The 21616-nt window shown below is 48.9% G+C and overlaps 5 protein-coding genes across 5 annotated transcripts; 2 read left to right on the forward strand and 3 right to left on the reverse strand.

The window, feature by feature from the left end:
* The first annotated feature begins 1169 nt into the window (after window positions 1–1169).
* Window positions 1170–3618, forward strand: GGS22DRAFT_58308 (uncharacterized protein). The gene is made up of 3 exons (XM_047967474.1): window positions 1170–1610; window positions 1691–1847; window positions 1906–3618. Exons 1-3 carry the CDS (start codon window positions 1555–1557, stop codon window positions 3502–3504), a joined length of 1812 nt encoding a protein of 603 aa, XP_047815295.1. The 5' UTR covers window positions 1170–1554; the 3' UTR covers window positions 3505–3618.
* A 4383-nt stretch (window positions 3619–8001) lies between these two features.
* On the reverse strand, window positions 8002–12164 carry GGS22DRAFT_58312 (DUF1708-domain-containing protein). Its single transcript, XM_047967475.1, has 6 exons — window positions 11404–12164; window positions 11181–11326; window positions 11024–11117; window positions 10734–10962; window positions 8362–10682; window positions 8002–8304 (listed from the first exon to the last, which is right to left on the reverse strand). The coding sequence occupies exons 1-6, from the start codon at window positions 11597–11599 to the stop codon at window positions 8204–8206; spliced, it is 3087 nt and encodes a 1028-aa protein (XP_047815296.1). The 5' UTR covers window positions 11600–12164; the 3' UTR covers window positions 8002–8203.
* A 3166-nt stretch (window positions 12165–15330) lies between these two features.
* GGS22DRAFT_172219 (uracil-DNA glycosylase) lies at window positions 15331–17156 on the reverse strand. The gene is made up of 2 exons (XM_047962718.1): window positions 16458–17156; window positions 15331–16311 (listed from the first exon to the last, which is right to left on the reverse strand). Exons 1-2 carry the CDS (start codon window positions 16826–16828, stop codon window positions 15582–15584), a joined length of 1101 nt encoding a protein of 366 aa, XP_047815297.1. The 5' UTR covers window positions 16829–17156; the 3' UTR covers window positions 15331–15581.
* A 205-nt stretch (window positions 17157–17361) lies between these two features.
* Window positions 17362–19183, reverse strand: GGS22DRAFT_58338 (mitochondrial carrier). The gene is made up of 2 exons (XM_047967476.1): window positions 18877–19183; window positions 17362–18795 (listed from the first exon to the last, which is right to left on the reverse strand). Exons 1-2 carry the CDS (start codon window positions 19061–19063, stop codon window positions 17642–17644), a joined length of 1341 nt encoding a protein of 446 aa, XP_047815298.1. The 5' UTR covers window positions 19064–19183; the 3' UTR covers window positions 17362–17641.
* A 461-nt stretch (window positions 19184–19644) lies between these two features.
* GGS22DRAFT_58340 (uncharacterized protein) lies at window positions 19645–21496 on the forward strand (the record flags this gene model as incomplete). The annotated part of the gene is made up of 1 exon (XM_047967477.1): window positions 19645–21496. Exon 1 carries the CDS (start codon window positions 19881–19883, stop codon window positions 21492–21494), a length of 1614 nt encoding a protein of 537 aa, XP_047815299.1. The 5' UTR covers window positions 19645–19880.
* Window positions 21497–21616: the final 120 nt, after the last annotated feature.

The raw sequence follows: 21616 nt of genomic DNA on the forward strand, positions 1-21616 counted from the left end.
GCCTTTTTATCCATTAGAAGCAGCTCTGGGCAGAGAAACCAAGTGCGAACAACAGGAGCAACAGGCTTGATGGGCTACAGGAGAAGCGGCCAGGACCCCCTGCGGGACTTGGTCGCGCTACACAGCTAGGGCTGGGCTGCTAGGAAGGTACATACCCGTACATTAGTTGACGCTAATCGACCTAATTGACCCTCGAGTTTGGAAGCTCTGACCATCCCAACCATCAGACTTACATAAGATTTAGGTACTTCTGCTCCATGTATCTATCCTACTGAATTCCAGCCTGGTTGACACCCGATAGGTACGTTTGTACGTGACTTTCTGATGTAGTGTGGGTAAAGTGTGGCACAGGAAGCAGAAAAACGTGCTGCAGCGATTGTAGAGTGGGCCGACAAACGGTTGACCTACCTAAGAAGGGTTCCGCTCTTAGCGAAAAAGGTTAGGTCGAGAGGTAAAAAGGGTACGGATATGGATGTACTCGACTAGCAAGTGTCTAGCTTGTTAACAATGTTAGGCAAGTGCTTGTCCTAAAGAGTGTGACACCATCCCCCCTCCTACTCTTTTCTTCCCCCCCAAATTCCTTGAACCTTTCCCACTTTCTCAGTTTCTCCCGCACACAGAAAAAAAAACTCGAGTGAACACGATTCTATCTATTATTAGAAATCCACGCCAGATTCAGCCCCATCGTGCTGCAAGTCCCAAGTCCCAAGTAGTGCAGCGATTGATGTATTGTATCAATGTATATCTTCGGAAACTGAAGAAAAGACGACAAATCCCATCATAGCCTAGTTGTTTATCAGACTTCGAGTGCATTGCACTACACACAAGCACATAGGAAGAGAGACATTTCTGTTGATACTTCTACCGCGACACCTCCACCTTTTCTCCAGCACTTATTTCCCTACTCCTCTTCCGTTGTGGATAAACCCTTTCAAATATCACCGGCGAGCCAGCCGTTTCAAAATTTTAAACCGGCCTATTCCTCTCCTCATCCTCATTCATATCCTTATTATCATCGAGTCCCTTCAACCTTTTCTTTCCCTTCGATCAACTACATATCCGCTCACTATACTACTCAACTATTACAACTATTACAATTATTACCACTATTACTACTACTCATCATCATTAACCAACCATCATTTGGACTATTCAGCCCTCCAGCCCCCCTTCACGTCAGATTAAGTCATCGACCGAATCGCAAGTCTAGTATATACATACTACTTATACTACGTATACTACTACTAGTTCCGCTACTATTACTAGCCCGAACTTTCTTCCCGCCTGTCAGAAATAACCTTCTTTTAATTCTCAATCCTCACCGTTTGAAGCTTTGGGAGACGACAAGAAACACTCTTTTACGCTTTTTCATGCCACCACATATCGCGGTGTCACTATCAACCGAATTAAGGGATCTATAATCGCCGAGTTAAGAATCCTTCGGCGGCAATTGGGAGGCGAAGCCTTATCACTTAACACACGACTCTTTTCTCTTTTTCTCTATATTATTTCTTTTCTCTATCTATTTATCGCAAATATATAGATTAAGTCAAGATGGGACGAAGAAAGATTGAAATCAAAGCCATTAAGGATGACAGAAACCGCTCTGTGTAAGCTTCTTTCTAGCGATTGAGACCCCTCAATCTGATTACGCTCTCCCGCGTCAGCGGCTAATATATTTACCATATAGCACATTCCTGAAGCGAAAGGGCGGTTTATTCAAGAAGGCGCACGAGCTGTCCGTGCTCTGCTCTGTCGATGTCGCCGTATTCATCTTTGGTAGCAACAAGAAGCTCTACGAGTACTCTTCGGGCGATATGCGAGATTTGATTACAAGATACCAATATGTCGGTTTTACCCATTTCGCAGAATATACGGTGGCAATATCACTAACAAATAAAATAGCATGGCGGTCCGAACGAGCACAAAGGTCCTCACGACTTCAACGGTGGCGATGACGATGATGACGAAGACGGCGACGGTACTCCCCCTCACGGCCACGAAGGGTCTGTCGAGCCTCAAATGATTCCTCCCCATTTCCAAGGCCAACCGCCTTTCCCTCATCTTAGGCACCACACTCCTTCCGCGTCGCCTCCCATTAACGGAATGCCATTCGCGCCTCGAAGTCACACCCCGCAGCCACAAATCGCATCCCGACCCTCATCCAGAAACGATTTCCGCCGCGATCTACGTGTCCCTCAACAAGGCGCACCTCAGCAAGTTACCAACGGCTACGCGTACATGCCTCAGCCTGCTATTTACAACCCGCAAAGCCAGCCTGCCTATCACCACGGTCTTCCGCCAGCAGCTCCAGGTCAATATCAATACGCTTCTACCCAACAGCACGGTCCGGTCCAGTCGTATATGGAAGATCAGCGCCGGTCATCCGTGCCTCCTAACTACCCTCCGCAAGGTCCTCCACAGAACCAGCCACCGCGTCCTTCTCCGCCGCAACCAACTCATCAAATGCCACCTCAGCAAACTCCTCATATGTCTCCTCCCCAGCCGCCTCCTCAGCATCTGGAACCCCCGCAGCAGCAACAGCCACAGTTATCGCAATCAATGGCAGAACCCCAACAACTTCCTGCACCTATAGAGCCTAAGCACGAACCACTCCAGGAGAGGACCGGCCAACGTTTGCTAGATACGACATCGGCGATTAAAAAATTACCGCAACGTAAGGGACACAGCATTTTTACTCCGATTGATGAGAATCAATCGATCCTGTCTATGCATCTGGATTCTTTCAACGCGGAACCCCGTAGTAAGGATGATGTGAATCGGTCTCAATCTGTGGATGTTGGCGCTGTATCGCGTGCCAAATCCAACTCATCTCCACCTCTGCCGCAACGTTCTAACACCTCCAACCTGCCTAATTCCCGCAATTCCATACCTACAATCCCCGAAACGACATTTACCCCCCCTTCTCGCTCTAATAGCTTGAAGGTCGGTGGTGGTTCGCGGCCCCGCCTAAAGGTGCAAATTCCCGAGGAGCAGTCTGAAGCCGGTAGCACTGCCGGCGGCGACACGGCTACCTCTCCCCGCACCACCACGGAATCTACCGCACAATCCGCTCGCCGGAATGGTGCGGAAGGTCCTGGGGCCGGTGTAGTTCTTCCGCCTCCTTCACCTTCGGCGTCGGCTATGCTATCTGCAGGGGCAACTGGGCCGCCAAACCCATTCGCTAGACCCCATCCTCAGACCCAGAACAATAATTCCATGAATATCGATACTCCCGTTTCGGCCCTTCCATCAAGGTTCCTCAATAATGAATTCCTGCCAAGCCCTAGTTCATTTTATCCCGAGTGGAACTTTCGAGGTAGCGACAGCAACACCCTTCCTAGTCCTCTAAATTTTGCTACGCCGGTGGTCGGCTCAGGTCCTTCCTTTCTAAGGGACGACAATGGCCCGAGTACCACAAAGCGGAAGAGCCCAGATATAACCGCTGGCCATCCGGACGGACCGGACGGCGGTGAGCCCAAGAGGATTAGGGTTGACAGCTAGCCGCCCTCGAGTGTACATTTATCTCACTGACGCCATCCGACTACCCCCTTATATTATTATTCTTTGATTTACAAGTTTGTTTATACCGCGACTCGCAATTGTACAACATCTTATAGAGAGCATCGGAGGGCATCTGCACCTGGATCATGAAGCTATTGGATACCTCCCTGTGTGTTTTACCTAGCATTTGCTGGCTTGAACTTCAAACTGCGGCGGATTCGCTCATTTATGTTTTGCGCCATGCAATTTGTTTTTACTCCACAGCATCGGCGTGGCGCTCTGGCGGTGTTTTTTTTTATTTTATCATGGTTATGTTTTTTATGTTTTACCCTCGATCTCAAAGCTCAAAATTTTATACGACTCGACAGCTCGCTACTGCCGATGCCGGTTGATTTAGAGAGACGGACATGACGAATGAGTAATGGAATTTGTGATTAACTAGCTTCATCGCATTCTATCCGGGAAGAAAAAAAAAGTTTGAGAGGAAACTTTTTTGAGGCGAACATGGGACGGCGTTTTTTACGGACTTGTATACTATCTAGGTTGTTAGAGATACCAGAGGCGGATGGTAATGGGCACATGTTACCAGATCCTGAATGAGACTTGCATTTGACTTTTGAAAGCTGTTACTTTTTACCTTTTGCCGCTTCTCCTGTGATTTCTAGATTTGTGACTAGGTATGTACGAAAAGGGGCTCGGGCTCAATGGCACTCTGGCAAGGTTGGTGATATTGCTTGTGTAGTTAGGTATGTATATGTGTACAGCGTAGGTAGGTAATCACGTTTGACGTTGATATTGACATTGATGGAGGATGGGAGCAACCACCAATGGACGATCGCTGGTCCAATCCTACGGGTCAGCGATGACGTCGTGGGAGCTGGGGAGGGTGAGAGGGAGCCAATACTAGGTAGGCGTAAGTACTAGGTAGGTAACCCGGTCCTAGCTAGAGGCAGTTCAGCTGAGCTGTGACCCTTGACCTACGTGAGCTGGGGTGCCTGGGTGCCTGGGTGACGCACGGGACGAGGCAGATTGGGTGTTCTTCTTGCCTTGTCTTCTTTTCGGGATTACGGGATTCGTAAGCGTCTTTGCTCGGTATATGGCAGATATGTAGTAGGTAGGGCTCCAGCTACCGTGTTCTAGGTACTATATGTAGGTAGATAGGTAGGTAGGTAAGTAGGCGTGTGTGTATGCCCCGTTCTCGTGTTAAGTGGTGACGACGGCTTCTTCGCCAATCCCTTGCTGACTACGGACGCGGCGGGTTTGAAATCCGGTCTTTGTGTTCCCCCCTTCCACCTCCTAGGTTGTGGGAATGTATGTAATACATACCGGGTATTGCTAAGACGTTCCGGAGCCGCATCGTAAGGCCTAGGTGAAGGAGGATGAGGGCTTAGTTTAATCTGGAACTGGCTTCTGCTTCTTCACTTGCCTAGGGAAACGGGTGGGAGACGGGTATTGGTGGAGAGTAGAGAGGCAGAGAGAGGTGTGGGAGAAAGAAGGTACCTAGGTAAGCGGGCTAGTGGTCACGTAACCGGGGATCTGGGAACGGCGGCGCGGGTCGTGGGCTTGGATCTGGAATAGTCTAAGGCGGGCTATGCGGTCATACCAGTATCCTATCTGCCGTAGGTACCTAGGGATGTAGGAATGTAGGTTCGTATGTATGTATGTATGTATGTATGTATGTATGTATATATGTATGTAAGTGCAGAGAGACACGTGTGAGTGGATATTGTTGGTAGGTTGGTAAGTTGGTACTTAGATGTAAGTCATAGATCCATCCATAAGTATCTCCGTAACGGAATACCCAGACGGGAAAGGTAAACGGCCCCCAACCCGTCGAGCTGAAGTCCCGCGTTGGTAGGCGGTTGAGCTAGCATGCAGGTCCCGCAGCATCTATCCTTCTACGGCTACGTTGAGTGGCCCACGACGCTGCTGTGCTTTTGTAATGTTTTAGACCTGCATGGATGGGTACTAGAAGTGCTGAGGGGCTTGGATCGGGGTCTTGGCACTTTGTTCACTGCCGGGATCGGTAGGGCTGGCTGACGTTGACGCTCCTGGAGTAGGCTATTACACGTGCCGGTGGATTATGGGTGAGAAAGGGGTGGGGGGTTTACGGTGGTTTGGGGGTAAGCTCGATGTAGGTAGGGGATGGATGTCGTGCATTGTGAGATTAGGTATGGTTCGAACGATGTGTTCAAGGTTGACTCGAATCCTCGATTTGGTGCGTTGAACCAGATGAGTAGGTGCCGTGGTATGTATGTTAGAAGCCCCATACGTCGATCTATCGTACATTATCATACATCCACGCCCCTATTCTGCTTTTCTCAAGTCACGCCGTGGTCTTTATTCCCCGAAAGGACTGTGTGTAATAATACTTGGCGTGTATGTAGCCACATTGAAGGTGTCAAGTAAATTACCCCTATTTTAACTCGATGTGGGTAAAAAGTAAGCGGTGGCTGTTTTAGTGCAAACTTCGTAGATCCTCACCAACCAGTGAAAGATAATAGTGTACATACATACCAGTAACTTCGTGCAACCCAACTGTAGGGCTGGTTTCGAGTCTTTCCAAATACCTAGCTGGTGAGGTCATTCTAGGCTATCACGTAGGTAGGCTATTATCTTCATGGAATAGGGGCGGGATAGGGCAAGAATAGACGCGTGGCTATGTCTCATACCCTATATGAAGGGGAATAGAACGATAGGGATTCGGGAACGGGTGTTATACCACCCGGGAGATACGTGGGGGGACGTTGTACTATACCCGTATATGTACCTAAATATGTTGTGAAGCTCTCCTTATCTCTTACCCATACCTGCCATACTCAAGCTAGCAAATGAGAAAGTAGAAGAAAGCCTTTATAAGCCACCTGTCTCATGGTTCCATGTCGGTGGTCCGAATAGGCAGGGAGCTCCGATGGCTGGTTGTGGCTTTCGGTTTTGTACGACTTCTAAGACATAGCCATTGGTCAACCATGATCTGATTAATACAATATATTAGATATGATACTGAATTAAGGACACATTAGGTCTATGAAGGAAGAAAGTGAAGAAGCGAAAAACGAGTAAGGGGTCATGAGAGGAACATATTAGATTAAATAAGGTCCATTGACCTCTTATCTGTCTAGATTCAAGCCCGAAGACTTAGTAGGCAGGCATCGTGCTGTACGGATGGAAAAGAACCTTTACAACAGGGAGCTGAGTCAAGAGCACGTCATCGTACATTAAATTTCTCAACCATGCTGTCTGATGATGCCAAAAAGCCCACCGGCATAATGCAAAGTACGTTTGATATAATATATGATTACGTATACTAGAACGCCATCTAATCCACACGGCTAGGAAAAAAAAAAGAGATACTCCGAATCAGGGAAACGAGCTCTGAATTTGGTGGCTCAATCTTATAGCAACATCCTAGATTCACTGATTATACTAATCTAGACTCAGATCGAACTTACTCGATGGGGGGTTTCAATAACACGATTGCGTATTACTATACCTATATAGGTAACGTTGGATAGCCTCATCGAGTACTTTCAATGGCTACACGAATGTGTGGACACAGATGGAGATATGAAGATATGGGAAAGGTAAGTTAAGTATTACTAGGTACCTGCTTGAATAAATCTAATCCATGAGTTCCCATGTCCCAAGGATTAGTTAAGATCGAATTTGTGTTATTATCATCCTAAATGGTATTATATCGATATATCAAACTGTAGGTAGGTAGATGGATGAGAATAAGGTATATATTTTTGGCTATTGAATTCAACATCTGATCTACCATGTCCACAGCAAAAACATTAACCGGCGTCCTATGCTCTACCCTTCCACCTTTCAAGACATGATGATGAGATGAGAAAGGGAGGATATAATATTTACTTTGAATATCAGAAATGATGGTTGTGTGGGCAAATATACCCAGTTGGCCGTTACCCAGCTTAATTCGATAGGCATTGGAGGCTGGCTCATAGCTTAAGAAAATAGCATCTACCTAACAACTCACGAACCGAACATGTCACCAAGATATAGCAGTTCGAAAGACTCATCGTCTAAGTAATTAAAGAAAAGAACGCAAATGCGTTGGCACTCTTATCGAATAAAGTACCTAGGTATCTTCCAAGCTCTTTCCGTCCCCCGTTTGTTTGCGAATGGGTATCTCCTACCCCTAGTCGTCTCATTACTCCTCGAACTCGAAAAACCAGAAACGACCGAAAGGATTAATCTGCAATAACACATGTTTGATGTTCTTCTTTTTTTTTTTGGCTGGCGTAGGCAGCAACCCAAGAATATCCGATCCATAGCCAAGCTATGCCTCCTTCGTCCAGGGTTACTGTATCGCCTTGAAAACGATTTTTGCTAAGAGACCGAACCGTGACCATTCTCCCATTCGCGAATTCCCAAAGGGTGGTGGTTTGATTTCAAACGCCGAAGTTCAAATTAGCGAAAAACTAAATCCCAGTCTGGTCCTGGTCCTGGTTGGGAAGGGAACATGAAACGGCATGTTCCAGTGGTATCATTGAAATAGAAAAAAAAGCGCACAAGGCTGGTTGGTTGTATTAAGGAACATTTGACACGTGCCAAATGCTACTAAAGGGAAGAATGCATCTGGAATCCATGGCTTCTAGGCGAAATGATGTAGGCGAATGTTTAATGCTGATATCCGTATTGTTTCGTACCCAAGTCTTCATCTAAAATACCGCCCCTAGCGGCGACTAGGAGGCGTTCCGGGTCCAGCGGCACCATCCATATTCCCGGTTAACTCGGCAACGCGGGCCTTAATTCGAGCTACACGAGATTCAATAGCTGTCACATGTTAGCAGGTGTATTGCATAGTACTAGACAGAAGAATGTGACTCTTACTCTCTTCACCACTGGTGTCGTCATCACCATCCGTGGTCTTGCTATACGCACCCCGACTCTGCTCCTCACTCTGTCGTGCGGCGCGATCGGCTGCGTTCCTCCTAATAGCAGCCCATCGATCTTGCATCGGGACGGAGGGTGACGGTGCGCCCGCATCGTCGTCTTCGTCGGTAGGGGGGTGGTTACTGGGATGTCTAGCAATCGGCGGCGGTGCGGCCGAATCAACACTCTGATCCTCGTCAGGGACAAAGGCAGGTTGCTCTACGAGCGGCCCTTGGTCGAAACGAGAGAACTCATGATGAGCCTCTGCGGCCTCTGCGGTATCAACGCGAGACAGGTTGTCATCGATAGATGGGTCGTAGGATGACTTTTGGGGCACCGGCGTGACCGGTGTTTGCGTAGGCGTCTTTTCTTCCGGTCGTTCTTCCGGTGCCTCTAAAGCTGACTCAACAGGAACCGGTTGAGGTTTCTGCGCTGGCGAAGCACTTCGCGCTATCTGCGATGGTTCCGAAGCAAGGAAGCTATTGATGTCGGTGGCTGCATTCTCGGGCAACTTGGACTGTCGATTCTTGTTTCGGCCGAACAACTTTCTAAATCCGCCGGTCTTCTTGTCATCCTTGTGGAGCTTTTTGTGCTTCTTATTCTCAGGGCTACTCGGTACCGGGGAAAGCATATTTTCCCGAGCAGCTTCTAAGTTCTCTTCACGCGGAGGTGGGGGCAAAGGCGAATCTCTACCCGTGGGTCCTGATCGCTCTGCGGGGTGAATTCCCTGCGGAGCTTCAAGCTTCTTTTCCGCGACCGGTGGCGAAGTCGCAACAGGTGTGATCATGACCGGGGATTCTTGTTCGGGTTCGGGTTGCGCCTGCGGTTGCGGTGGTGGGGGCGGCGGGGCAACGGCCGGAGATGGAGCATGTTCTGATGCTTCTAGCTTTAGGCTACTGCCATTTGTCACGAGTCCGTTCGCTGGTGGATGGCTAGGCAACTGAAGGGATGTTTGTGATATACCACGACCGGCAAAGGCGTTGCCGAGATACGCCTCACGAATAGCTTCCTTGTCGTACTTGTTCGCCCACTTCATAGCCGGAGAGGCCACGTTCACCACGCCCGGCTGTAGGGTAAGAATGCTGTTGGTCTTTTCCTTGAGAACATCGGCATCCGTACGTCCACGCCTTTCCGCCTTTGGGAGTGTTTGTTGTTCCTGGAGCTGTTTAGCTTGAAGTTTTTGCGCGGCCGCCTGAATCTTCGCATGCTGGTCGGGTCCAATGCTGGTCTTGCTTAAACCAGCACCAGTAACAGTACCAGGGTTCGACTGGCCACCGGCAATCGGTTTCGAGGTTGATTTGCTTCGGGACACGCCTCGTCCACGCCTAGTCCAACTGAAGAAGCCTTTCTTCTCTGCAATATAGGCATTCGCACCAGGTTCCGGAGCGGCACCTTTCACCATCTCTTCCATCACAAGCCACCGGCCTTGGCGGATGAGCGTCTCGACTACGGAACATCTTCCAAACGCAGATTTACGCTCAGCAGTCTCCTCGGGGGCCAAACTGCTCATCCACACCCACCAAAACGCGTCATCGAGGTCAAATCGACTAATGCTAGCTAATTCACCGGGTTCCAGCTGAGTCGTGCTTTCCAATCGTGGGCGGTGCGATTGCGAACTACGTTGTCGGACAACCGTCTCGATAGGTGGCAGGATCTTATCTGGTGGTAGCAAGAGGTTCGACGGACTATTCGGCGCATCATCGACGAAACCGGAAGACAGGAAATCGGCCCAAGAGGGTGTAGTTGGTCTTCCAAGGTTTCCACCTGATGCCGGGGTGGTTCGTAGCCCGCGTGGATTTCGAATCTGGTTAATCTTAACTGTCTCCTCATCCTCTTCCTCCTCTTCTAAGGTATCCCCAAAACCGATATCCTCGAATCGCGACCATGAAGCATCTCGTAGACTAGTTGAGTGCTTCGAGCTAGAAACCTGAGATTGATTTGCGAGAGAAATCGCTTTGAGAACTCTGCGGCATTCTTCAGTTAGAGCCTTTACGGGATCCTCGAATTCGGAAAATTCACGAAGCGCTTGATCTTCATCGCGATATTGGAAATGGTTAGCACGGCGCAGGAGTGCAAATGGTGTCGGTGATACGGTATCAACAATCATGACAACCTTGTAGGTAGATGACATCAATAACGACGGAGTTTGCGGGGGATACTCGGTTTCCTGCAGGAGTTTCTGCAGGGACATCGGGAGCATGGATATGCCCGCACGAGCTTGCTGGGGAGATAAGGATCTCAAGTAGGCAAAGAACATGTGGCTCGTAGCATCAGCAGCGCTAGTATTTATCAGTAAACCGTTAAAGACGCGACTTTAGGGCTGTACAAACCTCAACCACGATTTGTACCCGCCTTCAAAACCGTTACCGGCATCCTTATGGTCGAAGGCCCACCATGCCGCCATACGAGACAGTTTACGGCCACCAAAGCCATTGGATTTGCCATGAGCTGCGATGGCGGAGAGTAAATCAAAATAGTTGAAGATGATTTGGGATCTTGCCTGGTTCTCAACGCTTAATGGGATAAAAGTCGAGAAGGAGTCGCGCGCCATGCTCGAGTCTAAGTAAAAGGCAATTTCTTAGCACGTATCTCGTATATTCGTTAGACGAGCTAAACATACCTTGCTCTCCAACCTTGAATAGCTCGTAGGCATCCCATCCCACGATGCCACCCTGTAGTCTGCTCCAGCACCATTTCAGAACACCGGATATAACCTGAATGTATCTATATTAATAATTGTCTACCGAACCAGCGCATTTCGCTCTATTAAGACATACCATAGGCTCGGTCATCCGTAGCTCCTGCAGGAGGGCTTCACCGCGCAAGTTTTGGTTGCCATCGAAAAAGTGGCGGATAAAGGTGCGTACAGCGCTAGGGTCAGAAGTTGGGCGGAATGGGAGAAGAAGAAAGGGTAGATCGAGAGCTATCCAATGCGAACACGTTAGCGTACGTAATTTATTTTAACGTGAAAGAATAAAAGCATATGGATTAATTGGGTACCTCTTGCTTTAAGCTCCTCTGTACAAATCTTGATTAGTTCTTGGACTTCTTCTGGCTCGATGGTTGTTCGCGTGTATGCATCTTCCCAGCGCGGCTTGTTGGACAATTGATGCGTCAAGTCGTTAAGATGGGCGTTCTTTTTCGACTTCAGTTTCGCTCCATCCTTGCCCCTTATTCTCGAGAAGAGGCTCGGCATGGTGATTGGTTGTGAGGAGGTAGTTATGTAGATGGATACGAGACGACACGTCTAGAGATTGAAGAATCTTGGAAATAGATAGCCGAGTGGGTGTTTTGATAGTGGGAGGTCTGGCACAGGCTAACGCATAAGATGTTTGAAGAGAAAGACGGTAGACGATAGACGACTTGGGGGACTTGGACCAAGTTGCGCACACTGGGGTGGGGGTTGGGTTGGGTATCAAGTAGTAATAATATCAAATTGTTATTGCTCGACACCGACACCGTTCAGACGGGGATATTGATGGGTACGATGGGTATGATTGAGATATTCTCTGCCGGGAAAACTTCAACTTTCCAGGGTATGGAATTAATAGGGGGAGGCGCACCACACACCTCGACGGGGACGGGAAAGAAAAAGGAAAAATGAAAAATAAAAAAAAGAGAACGAAAATATCAAACGATTAGAATTGAAGACTTCACGGATAATGCGTGAAGTGCTGAAGTAGTGAAGTAGTAAAACGAAGGGTATCAAGATGCACGCATGGGAAAAGGTTTCAAAAACTTCTAATCGTCAGTCGAAGGGGAGAAGATGGAAAAAATAATTATTATTAAGGGGCCGCTTCAAACTTCAACGAGGATAGCATACTATCTATTCAAGGAAGCCAGTCAACCCATCAATCCCATCCTCGCGACTTCCCCCCCAAATCTCAAGCTACATCGATACTACCTTACCTAGGGTACATACAACACGTACCTCCAAGCTAGTTCAACGTACATTAGTGCACCTGCCTGGACTATCCCTTTTAGGAGAAGCGTCGTTTAGGGAGATTATTTTAGTTCTTTTTGTTCTAGCTTGTGAGGTAGGAGTTGCTTGGTCTAAGAGGTGTGATTGGGTATATCAGCTCTGGGCTTGCTTAGGTGGGGAAGGTGAAGCAGGAACGCATTGGTCAACTTGGTCAGGGCACCATTGGATTTTAAGAGTTGAACTAAATTGGAGCTAGGATATCCAGGTATCTCGAAAGTCACTTCCATGCCTCTAACAGGGCTGATGATACTTGTCAAATTCGCGTCCGCGTTCAATAACTCTAATTTAATTACAGGGCGGGAAGTGGTGACCGGGTACTGCCCGGTCAGACTTTTTTGAGAGGTCAACCGCTATCCTAGGTCGTTCTTTGAGGTCATCCGTCTACTTTGGTATGTAGGAACCCAGGACCTAGACCAGTTTCGACCTTTTTCTTTTTCAACCCTCACATTCGAGATGCACCTTATCGTACATTCAGCTACGTTTACTCGCTCGCCCGCATCTGAATGTCAAGATTTACCATAATACGGAAACAATAATGTTCCACCTGTGTATTTTTTTTCTCTACTTTTTTTTTCTTCTTCACCTTTTTTTTTTCGTCTAGCTGACCTGCGAACTTCCATGTTTGCTTTTCGCTAGCACGAAAACTAAGTCCGTAGCTTTTGGACCAAGGACCATGTCACTACCAGGCTATTGGTAAATTGGTTTCCAGCTTAGTCTCAGGTCTGCATGCAAATTATCGGACCCGGACAGCTGATTCTGCGTCAAATAAAACCTTGACGATGGCTTCACTTCAACACCTGAACTGGAACTCTTTTAGGAACGCATTCGGGAATTTACCATCATATTCCTGCTTAATCGGGCGCATCTCACCGTTGTGGACGTTTATTATATTACCGCCGGTTGTGATATGGAATACCACCTGAGCTAGTATCGATCGGCACCAACTCGATTCTTGTCCTGCAGATTGAGATTTGAGCAGAAGGGGTTGAGCATTATCGGAACACCATCGGCAATTCTATACAAGTGCCACCACCTTCAATGTCACCGTTTTCCGGATTCGTCCAACATACGTTACCTAATCCCCCCCTTTCTGTCGTTTGAAGCTGTATTCAATCTGGATCCTGTCCTGTATGTGGCCGTGGTCGTGTTCGTGCTGTGCAACGATCGATGTTGAAACAACACGAATGAACATGTGCTCTATCAATATGAAATTCGCTTCGTCAGCCCGTTGGAGAAAATGCTGTTGGTATTTTCCATGGTCATCAATCATTAAGATAAATGATTCAAACAAATGCCAAGACAATATCTATTCGCGCCTCCTTTCCCTTTCATTGATCCAGCTCATCTATTTTATAGGCGTCAACCTTGCATAAGCACAACTCATCATTCGGGAGTCGAGGCCAATTAATTCGCGATAACCATTGGGTCTAGCTCGACCAGTCAGTTTTACTAAACTAGGGTTTGGATGAGTTGGCAATGTAGTGAAGTCACCGGAAAGGCGAAGCCTGATTTGGACGGACTTGTCTGCGAGCCATTGGTGCAGTGAAGATGAATACGATTGGATCTCCGGACCTTGAAGACGTGTCCTGCGTGTCCACAGTGGCCGCGACTATTTTCGCATCCAATAACGGCGTTTTACTCTTCAAGAGACTTGGTACGACTAGCATCAGTTGCATAGTGCAGTTGAACTGCTGCTTGATTCAGCCTATCCATCCTTCGGATCTTACGGCTCATCTGGTGGGAGCGCTGATGCAAAGGATTATAGAAAAAACGACAGCTTCTGGAAGCCCTAAATCTGAAACTTAGGTCTGCTTGAGCCGTCCGGAGCCTAGAGTAGGCCACTAACCATGTTTGGATCTATCTACAACTCGCTTCAGGATGACAAGATGGTGTGCAGAGGTGTGGCACGCCTTGCATACGGAATTCAGGGGACCAAGGGACCTGCATATTTAGCGTGTGATCTCACTTCTAACTGTTCCCACAACTACGATAACCCCAGAACGCATGCTGATGTACATTAGCCTCTCTCGATCTAACATGTTCGCAGAAACATATCCAAGAGTATCCATGGGCTATATTTTCGAGATATTCCCCATCGTTGCTATCAGAAGCAAATATCTTTCAGATGCTTTCTGGCGGAACAGAACCACAAAAACCGAAACGTCCTATTTAACCCCGCCCAATGCAACGACGGCATGTAACAATACATATCGGGTGGGGTATCCAGGTCTGTCCATTACCGGTTCCCGAGACAGATCCTTCAGCAGCCTTGCCATGTCTCCATAAAGTTAATGCCGATGATGACATTTCGCTATTCTAACAGCCTTGCGAACTAGCACGGATAGCAGAATACGAAGCAGTAATTGCGCATTGTCGCGGATCTATTTATGCGCTAAGATCTCGGTGTCATGGTTGCTATTCCATATCGAATCGATCCTGCAGTCTCTTGACTCTGGCCTTGCAATTATTAACTACCAGAGTACCAAACCCCTTGCGCAACTATTTCTCAAGCATTCTTCTAGTCATCTTTAGAAGGCTAGACCCGGCAATTATGAATCTCTATCTACAGTGAGTAATAACGACGTTTAGATGAGCACTATTTTGCTTGGTCACGAGTGTCTCAGGTGATACGTTTTGAGACACGATCTCTTCGTTTCCAACTTCCAAGTCCAGGCTGAAAAATCGTGGCCTCCTTTTCCTAAGGTTAGACGACACCCTGAGAGAATTTCCGTCAAATCCGCCGAGGAGACACTTGAATCCTCCTCTTGCGTAATATCTTTGCAGCCCAGACGTGCTTATTCAGCTCCGACGCGTATCCAGTCTTACGGCCTATATAATAGTACGACATCGAATATAGGCGTTCAATAATGGACTACATATTATCAACCACGATAGTGGTGACCATCAAATATCGGCACCCTTAATACAGTTAACAACCCTTCAAGTTCACAATCATTGTTTTATTGTGCGGCCTAGGACTTTGAAGCAACTATTACTCCCTTAAACAACTTCCCTCGGAAGGGCATGTTAACTAATCCCGTATGTACTGTACAATCTTGATATGCCGCGAGGACACGCCTGTCCCATCTAGACCATTGAACACCAGACAGTATACTACACAGGTAGGACGAAAGGTCTCCGAACGCCTTACCCCTTATTTCCGAATACCAAGCCCAGAACACTCACTCGGCAAGGTTTACTCCGACTTTACACTATCCGCCTTCCCCTCTTCACCCATCTCCTGCAAGATCTTACTCTCCTCCTCGAAATCATCATCATCAAACTCCCCCACCACCACATCAGGCGTAGCCTCCTCCTTATCCTCCTCCTTCACCTCCTCTTCCTTCTTCACCACCTCCTTCTTAACCAAAGTACTACAATTCCCTAATCCCCAATCAATAACCTCATCCTCGCCATACCTTAACGCAAGCCACTCATTCGTCGCCTTGAAATGCCCACAGTCGAAAAACCCGCGCGACGCGCTCAGCGGACTTGGATGCACGCTCTTCAGGACGAGATGGCGCTTAACATCGACCTTCGCAACGCGCTTCGCCGCCGGCGTTCCCCACGCCAGAAACACGACCCCGCGCGTCCGTCGCTGCGCCACCACGTCTATCACCTTCTGCGTGAACCGCTCCCAGCCGCGCTTCGCATGGGAGTTCGCGTCGTGCGCGCGCACGGTGAGACATGTGTTCAGCAGCAGCACGCCGCGCTCCGCCCATGGTGTGAGTAGCCCGGATTTGTTCGGCGGGGGCTTGAACGAGGGGTAGTCTTTGCCTAGCGCGATGTACATGTTGCGCAGCGAGGGCGGACATGGTGTCGGGGGACGCACGGAGAAGGCGAGGCCGTGGGCTTGGTTTATGTTGTGGTACGGGTCTTGGCCTAGGATTACGCATTTTACGCTGCTGAAGGGGGTGTGGCGGGACCTGGGAGGGGTGTTAGTGTTAGTGGTGAGGGTTGTGGGATTGTGGTGGAGGTAGGTATATAGAGTAGATTGTAGGCTGTAGACTAGAGGAAAGATAGGTAGGTATATGGGGTATTTAGACAGGTAAGTATAAGAGAAAATGCATACCAAGAATAGACATCCTCTCTAGGCGGGAACACCTTCTGTCCGCTCTTAACCTCGCTCTCGAGGAACTTCTTCAGCTCGATGAACTCCGGGGTGACGATCTCATCCTTCAGGTGGGCCAGCCAGCTGGAATCTAAAGTCTGGATCTCGAGCTGCAGGTGGCGTTTCTGCTCGGGCGTCAGACCCGCTACCCACTTCGCCTTGTCGAACTTGAGGGCCGGCGCATCGGGTCGTTTGGCCCCTGATAGAGGCGAGGAGGGGGGAGCGCCGGGAGAGCTCTTCGGGGCTCCGAAGAAGGACGTTATGCTCGCGTTGACTTTAGGTTTCTTATTCGAGTCTGGGGCCGAGTTGTTCTTGCGTTTAAGGGACGACATCGTGAATAGTCTATTTGCGAGATTCGAGGGAAATGGTAGGTGTGGTCGTAGGTGATGTGGAGGTAGGAGTCGAGCTAGAACTCGGGCTAAATCCCGTTGTTCGAGATGACGTAAAGAGGGCAATGTGAACGATTTACTCGCAATGTTGCACAATACTAGTTTCTTAAACAAATCATGAATAATGTGTGGGAAACCATTCGAACTCGATTGAGCTGACACAGGAATATAAAAGGGGTTGGATTTAAGACAATTTTATTGTAGAAGGTCAAAGTTGAGAAGCTGAAAATTTGGTAACCTTGTTAAATGGGGGTTGACTTGAGGCGCGTTTGGAGACGCGTTTGCCGCTAAAACCCCTATCAACGCGAAATCGGTAGCGCGTAAAGTGGCTTGTGCCATGCTGGCTTTCAGCGCACTGAAGCCCCCCAAAATGATAGATCAACTGATGGAGCACTCTAGAACGGTTACCTGAAATTGGGGTAAGAACTAGCAATGGCCATGCGCAATTCAGTTATCTAGATCGCCAGGACTTTGACCGGATTTCGATCGTAATGCTCATATTATTCATATAGGGCTCGTTGAGCCCCTGCGGCGAGTTGTAATTTATTAAGTCTTTGCTTTTTGTCCTCTCTCCCGTAACATGAGGTAGGTTGGTAGTATACAGAACCATTCTGATCTATGATATCATCATATCTTAATGCAATCCAACCCATTTTTTGGTTCCAGTCCCTCGGCCTCTGAGTAAGGTATCATGATAAAACAACGCCTGCTAATGCAACAAAATCAGAAGTGAGAGGAGAGAGATCATGATACACGTCAAGGTTCGCCAGATTTGCCCTGCTGTTGTATTAAGGCTTTCTTTTCATTCATACCCCTAAACACCCTCTTTCCGACTTCGTAGCTGCTAATCATGATAGCACAAGATGGCGCGACTTTGAGAGTGCGAGGTAGCCATCCTTTCCAGAGACCTGCCAAGCCTTCCGTAGCATATATATGCCAGAGGAATCTCAACATCGGCTGGGTCTCCGGTGCCAACGCCTTATCCGTAGTAGGTAAAGCCTTGTTTGCTGCGTCGTGAAAGACCTGTGTACGAGTTTTGCCGACGTCGAACGGCATGGTAGCCGTCGATGCAGCTGCACCTGACAGAGCACCTGCAATAAATGCATCTGCGAAAGTTGCTGTACGACCTTCCCTGCTCTGCGATCGCTTCCTTGCTCCCGTCTTCGAGCCGTGATCATCCCGAGTCAATGGCCGACCTTCTCGCTCTTCGCGTATGTCGGTGAGCTTCCCCCTGATAGTCTCGTAACCATACCAATACATCCCCGAGAAGGGAACGTCTCGCCAAAGAGTCAAAGTTAGACCCCGCCATAAGGAGCGGTAACCGTTTTCGTGTACCATTTTTTGAATACCCGTGAAAGTATTTGCTAGATGTCCCGTAGCGGTTGAGCCCGGAGACGCCTGAAGTCGCGTCCTGAACAGCTCTATAGGACCTACTACGGCGGCAGCAATAGTTCGTGCGAAGGATCCCGCTACTAAGGGCGCATAATCGTCCTTAGTAAGTCTATTGACCGGGCTTGATTTGTTGAATCGTAACCATTCGTAGCCTGTGAAATAGATGATGTTGCCCGGAATGGCCATAGCCAAGGTCGGCGAAAGACCTCTCCATAAGGTCGTGAAGCCCTCGTGACGCGCGATCTTTCTCATTCCATCGAAAGTCGAGTTGAATGTCCTCTTCTGTACCTCCTCTACGGCGCATTCTCCAGACGCAGCTATATTTCCGATCGGGCCACCGGCGACGCAGACTTCGGCATTGTTATTCATGAAGAACACTTCTCGACAGCACGCAGTAACCCCAAGGTTCGAAGGCCGAAAAGCACTAGGTGACGAAATTGCAAGCTTTTGGAACTCTGTGATGGGCTGCGACGAACCTTGCGATTGTAATCGGACTCGGACGACATCTAAAGGGGTGACTATACAAGTTATGTTAGCATTATTTCATCCCATAATAGCTATATGTATAATATGGGACTGAATATAATATGAAAACTTACCAAGTAGCGAAGTCAAAAGACTACCAGAAATGGCGGAGATCATCTTTTGGCCCACCGGAATATCCACACCGTCGTTGCCGTCATCCTGTGACGACACCATTGTCTGCCCTACAAAGGCGTCTTCACCCTCTCCCAATCGATCATGGTTGTGGCCGCCGAATGTGTGATTAGATGCCATCATGCTCATTTTGTGTTGCGCCTAGCCCGGTTGTCCCGGGGGCGCTTTTACGGCACAGCTCGATGCAGTAGATAAGAAGATTGTTTGAATCTAGGATAAAGGATGGGGATGAAGTGATTCTATTCAACGTTGTCAAGAAGGTTCTACTTAGGTTCAATGTTATTTGTGGAGGTATAGGTGGCTGAGGAGGCGAATAACTAAAAAAACAGAATCGGGGTTGCGATATCGCGGGCGATATAGTTTAGCGTCATCAATACATACATGTACATAAGGGCGTTCGTTTATGTAGAGGTTGTGAGGCTAAACTTTTTAAGAATTTTTGCCGGTCCACCAAACCCCAAGCCAAGCCGAGACCGAGCTTTCAAGTCCGATAAGACGGAATTTGATAAACTCCATTGAGATTCAAAACGCGGTGCGTTATCATGATGTCACAGCCAATCGGATGCTCTAATTCTGAGGTACCTTGTAACCCCACCATCACCTACGTGCCTGCCTGCAGCCCGCGGTGTGACTCTTTCCCCGGGAATGTTCGGCGATAAGATGGACTTAGATAATGCATCTCGCACCTTCCGATCCATCGTACCGGAGCACATCATTACTGGCCGCATCTTTGACTTCATCCATAATTTAGCCCCAGACTTTCATAACTTTGGAAATCGTCCAGCTCGTCACCGCTAGATATTCGCATTGACTCACATCTAATTTCTACAATCACCTACAAAATACACCTAGATTAACCTTAATCAACCATTCATTAACCAACAACTAATCGTTGAACTTTATTATCCCTAGACTTTGTGACCGTTTGACTAACTGAATTGCCGAGATGGATCAACCAACTGAGCAGATACAATCTGAATTAGAAAACTTTAGGGAACAATGGCGAGCAGAGGTCTCAGCTCGTTCTAAGAATACGGCTGGGTCTCAACAACAGCAACAGAGAACAACTTCATCTCAAGCAGGACCCTCGACTTCAAGCAAGCCTTCGAAAAGAAGTGAACCTGCTCATAGAAAGACCGGCTCAAGAATCATCTCTCATATAGAAAACGAGGACGAGTACATTCAGACACAGTCCTTTGATGAACCAGACCTGAGTAAAACAACGGGCCAGAAACTCTCACGTCAGGATGGCCCTTCTACCACAAATACTAAGAATAAGGAGAAGGAACCCCAGACCGCCTTAGACTTCTACGAGAAAGCCGTTGAGATGGAGACAAGCGGTAAGCTTGGCGATAGCTTGCAACTATACCGCAAGGCCTTCCGGATGGACGACAACGTTGATCAGTCTTACCGCAACAAGCACTTCCCGGCCCGCTGGACTAAAACGGCTCAAATCAACCCGTCGAACGCTCCCGCGACGGTTCCTAACACCGCCCACCACTCCCTAGAAGGCCCCACATTGTCGCTGCCAGATCTGATAGCCAGCTTTTCGGACCTGAGAATCGAGGGCGTACCACCAGAATGCGAAGGTGTGGAGGCACCTCCATGCCCCATAGCCGCGCTCCCAGACGAGATCCTCGTCCATATCCTACGCGACGTAGCCATCGCGGACGTAGGTGACTTCGTGCGTTTGGCCCAAGTATGTAAACGACTAGCCTACCTCATCGCGACCGAAGACCAGATCTGGCGACGCGTGTGTCTAGGATCGGAGTTCGGGTTCGGCGGGATGCACTTCCACTGGCAACTAGGGATAACCTGGGACGCGCTCACCGCGGCCCAAGTTCTCGGCGACAACGACGACAACACCACCACCTCCGCGGATGTATTCACACTAGACCAGCTCACCAGACAACGTCTAGAAGAGCGCCGCGCAACAACTACCGTGCTCCTCAACAGCCTGTACTCCGGGTCCTGGGCAACGATGTTCCGCCGCCGTCCGCGCGTGCGGTTCAACGGGTGCTACATCAGCACCGTGAACTACATCCGCGCGGGCCAAGCCTCCGTGCACCAAATCACGTGGAACAGCCCCGTGCACATCGTCACATACTACCGGTACCTGCGCTTATTCCGGGACGGCTCCGCCATCAGTCTCCTCACGACGGACGAGCCGGCCCACGTGGTCCACCACATGACGAAAGACAACCTCTCGCTGCACCGCGGGGGCGGGGGCCCGCATCTGCCCAGCGCGGTGATGGGGAACGCGCTCATGGGGCGCTGGAGGATGTCTGGCGAGGGGGACGACCCCGAGGGCGGGGTCGGGGGGATGGAGGGGGATTTGTATGTTGAGACGGAGGGCGTGGGGCCGAAGTATATGTACCGCATGGAACTTACGTTTAAGGGCACGGGTGCGGGGAAGGTGAAGCCCGGGAGTTTGAAGGTTAGCTGGAAGGGGTTTTGGAGCTATAATCGCGAGACGGACGATTGGGCGGAGTTTGCGCTTAGGCATTATAAACCGTTCTTTTTTAGTCGGGTTAGGAGTTATGGTGTTGGGGAGGTTTAGGGGGGGATGGGAAGGGAAAGGGAAGGGGAAGTGGAAAGGGGATGGTGGTGAGGGGGGTTATGTGGTGGGTTAGGGGTGTAGGTCAGCTTCAGATAAGGATGGACGTTCACGCGTATCATGAT

This window comes from Annulohypoxylon maeteangense, assembly GCF_022496945.1.
Source record: "Annulohypoxylon maeteangense strain CBS 123835 unplaced genomic scaffold GGS22scaffold_19, whole genome shotgun sequence".
Lineage (NCBI taxonomy): Eukaryota > Fungi > Ascomycota > Sordariomycetes > Xylariales > Hypoxylaceae > Annulohypoxylon > Annulohypoxylon maeteangense.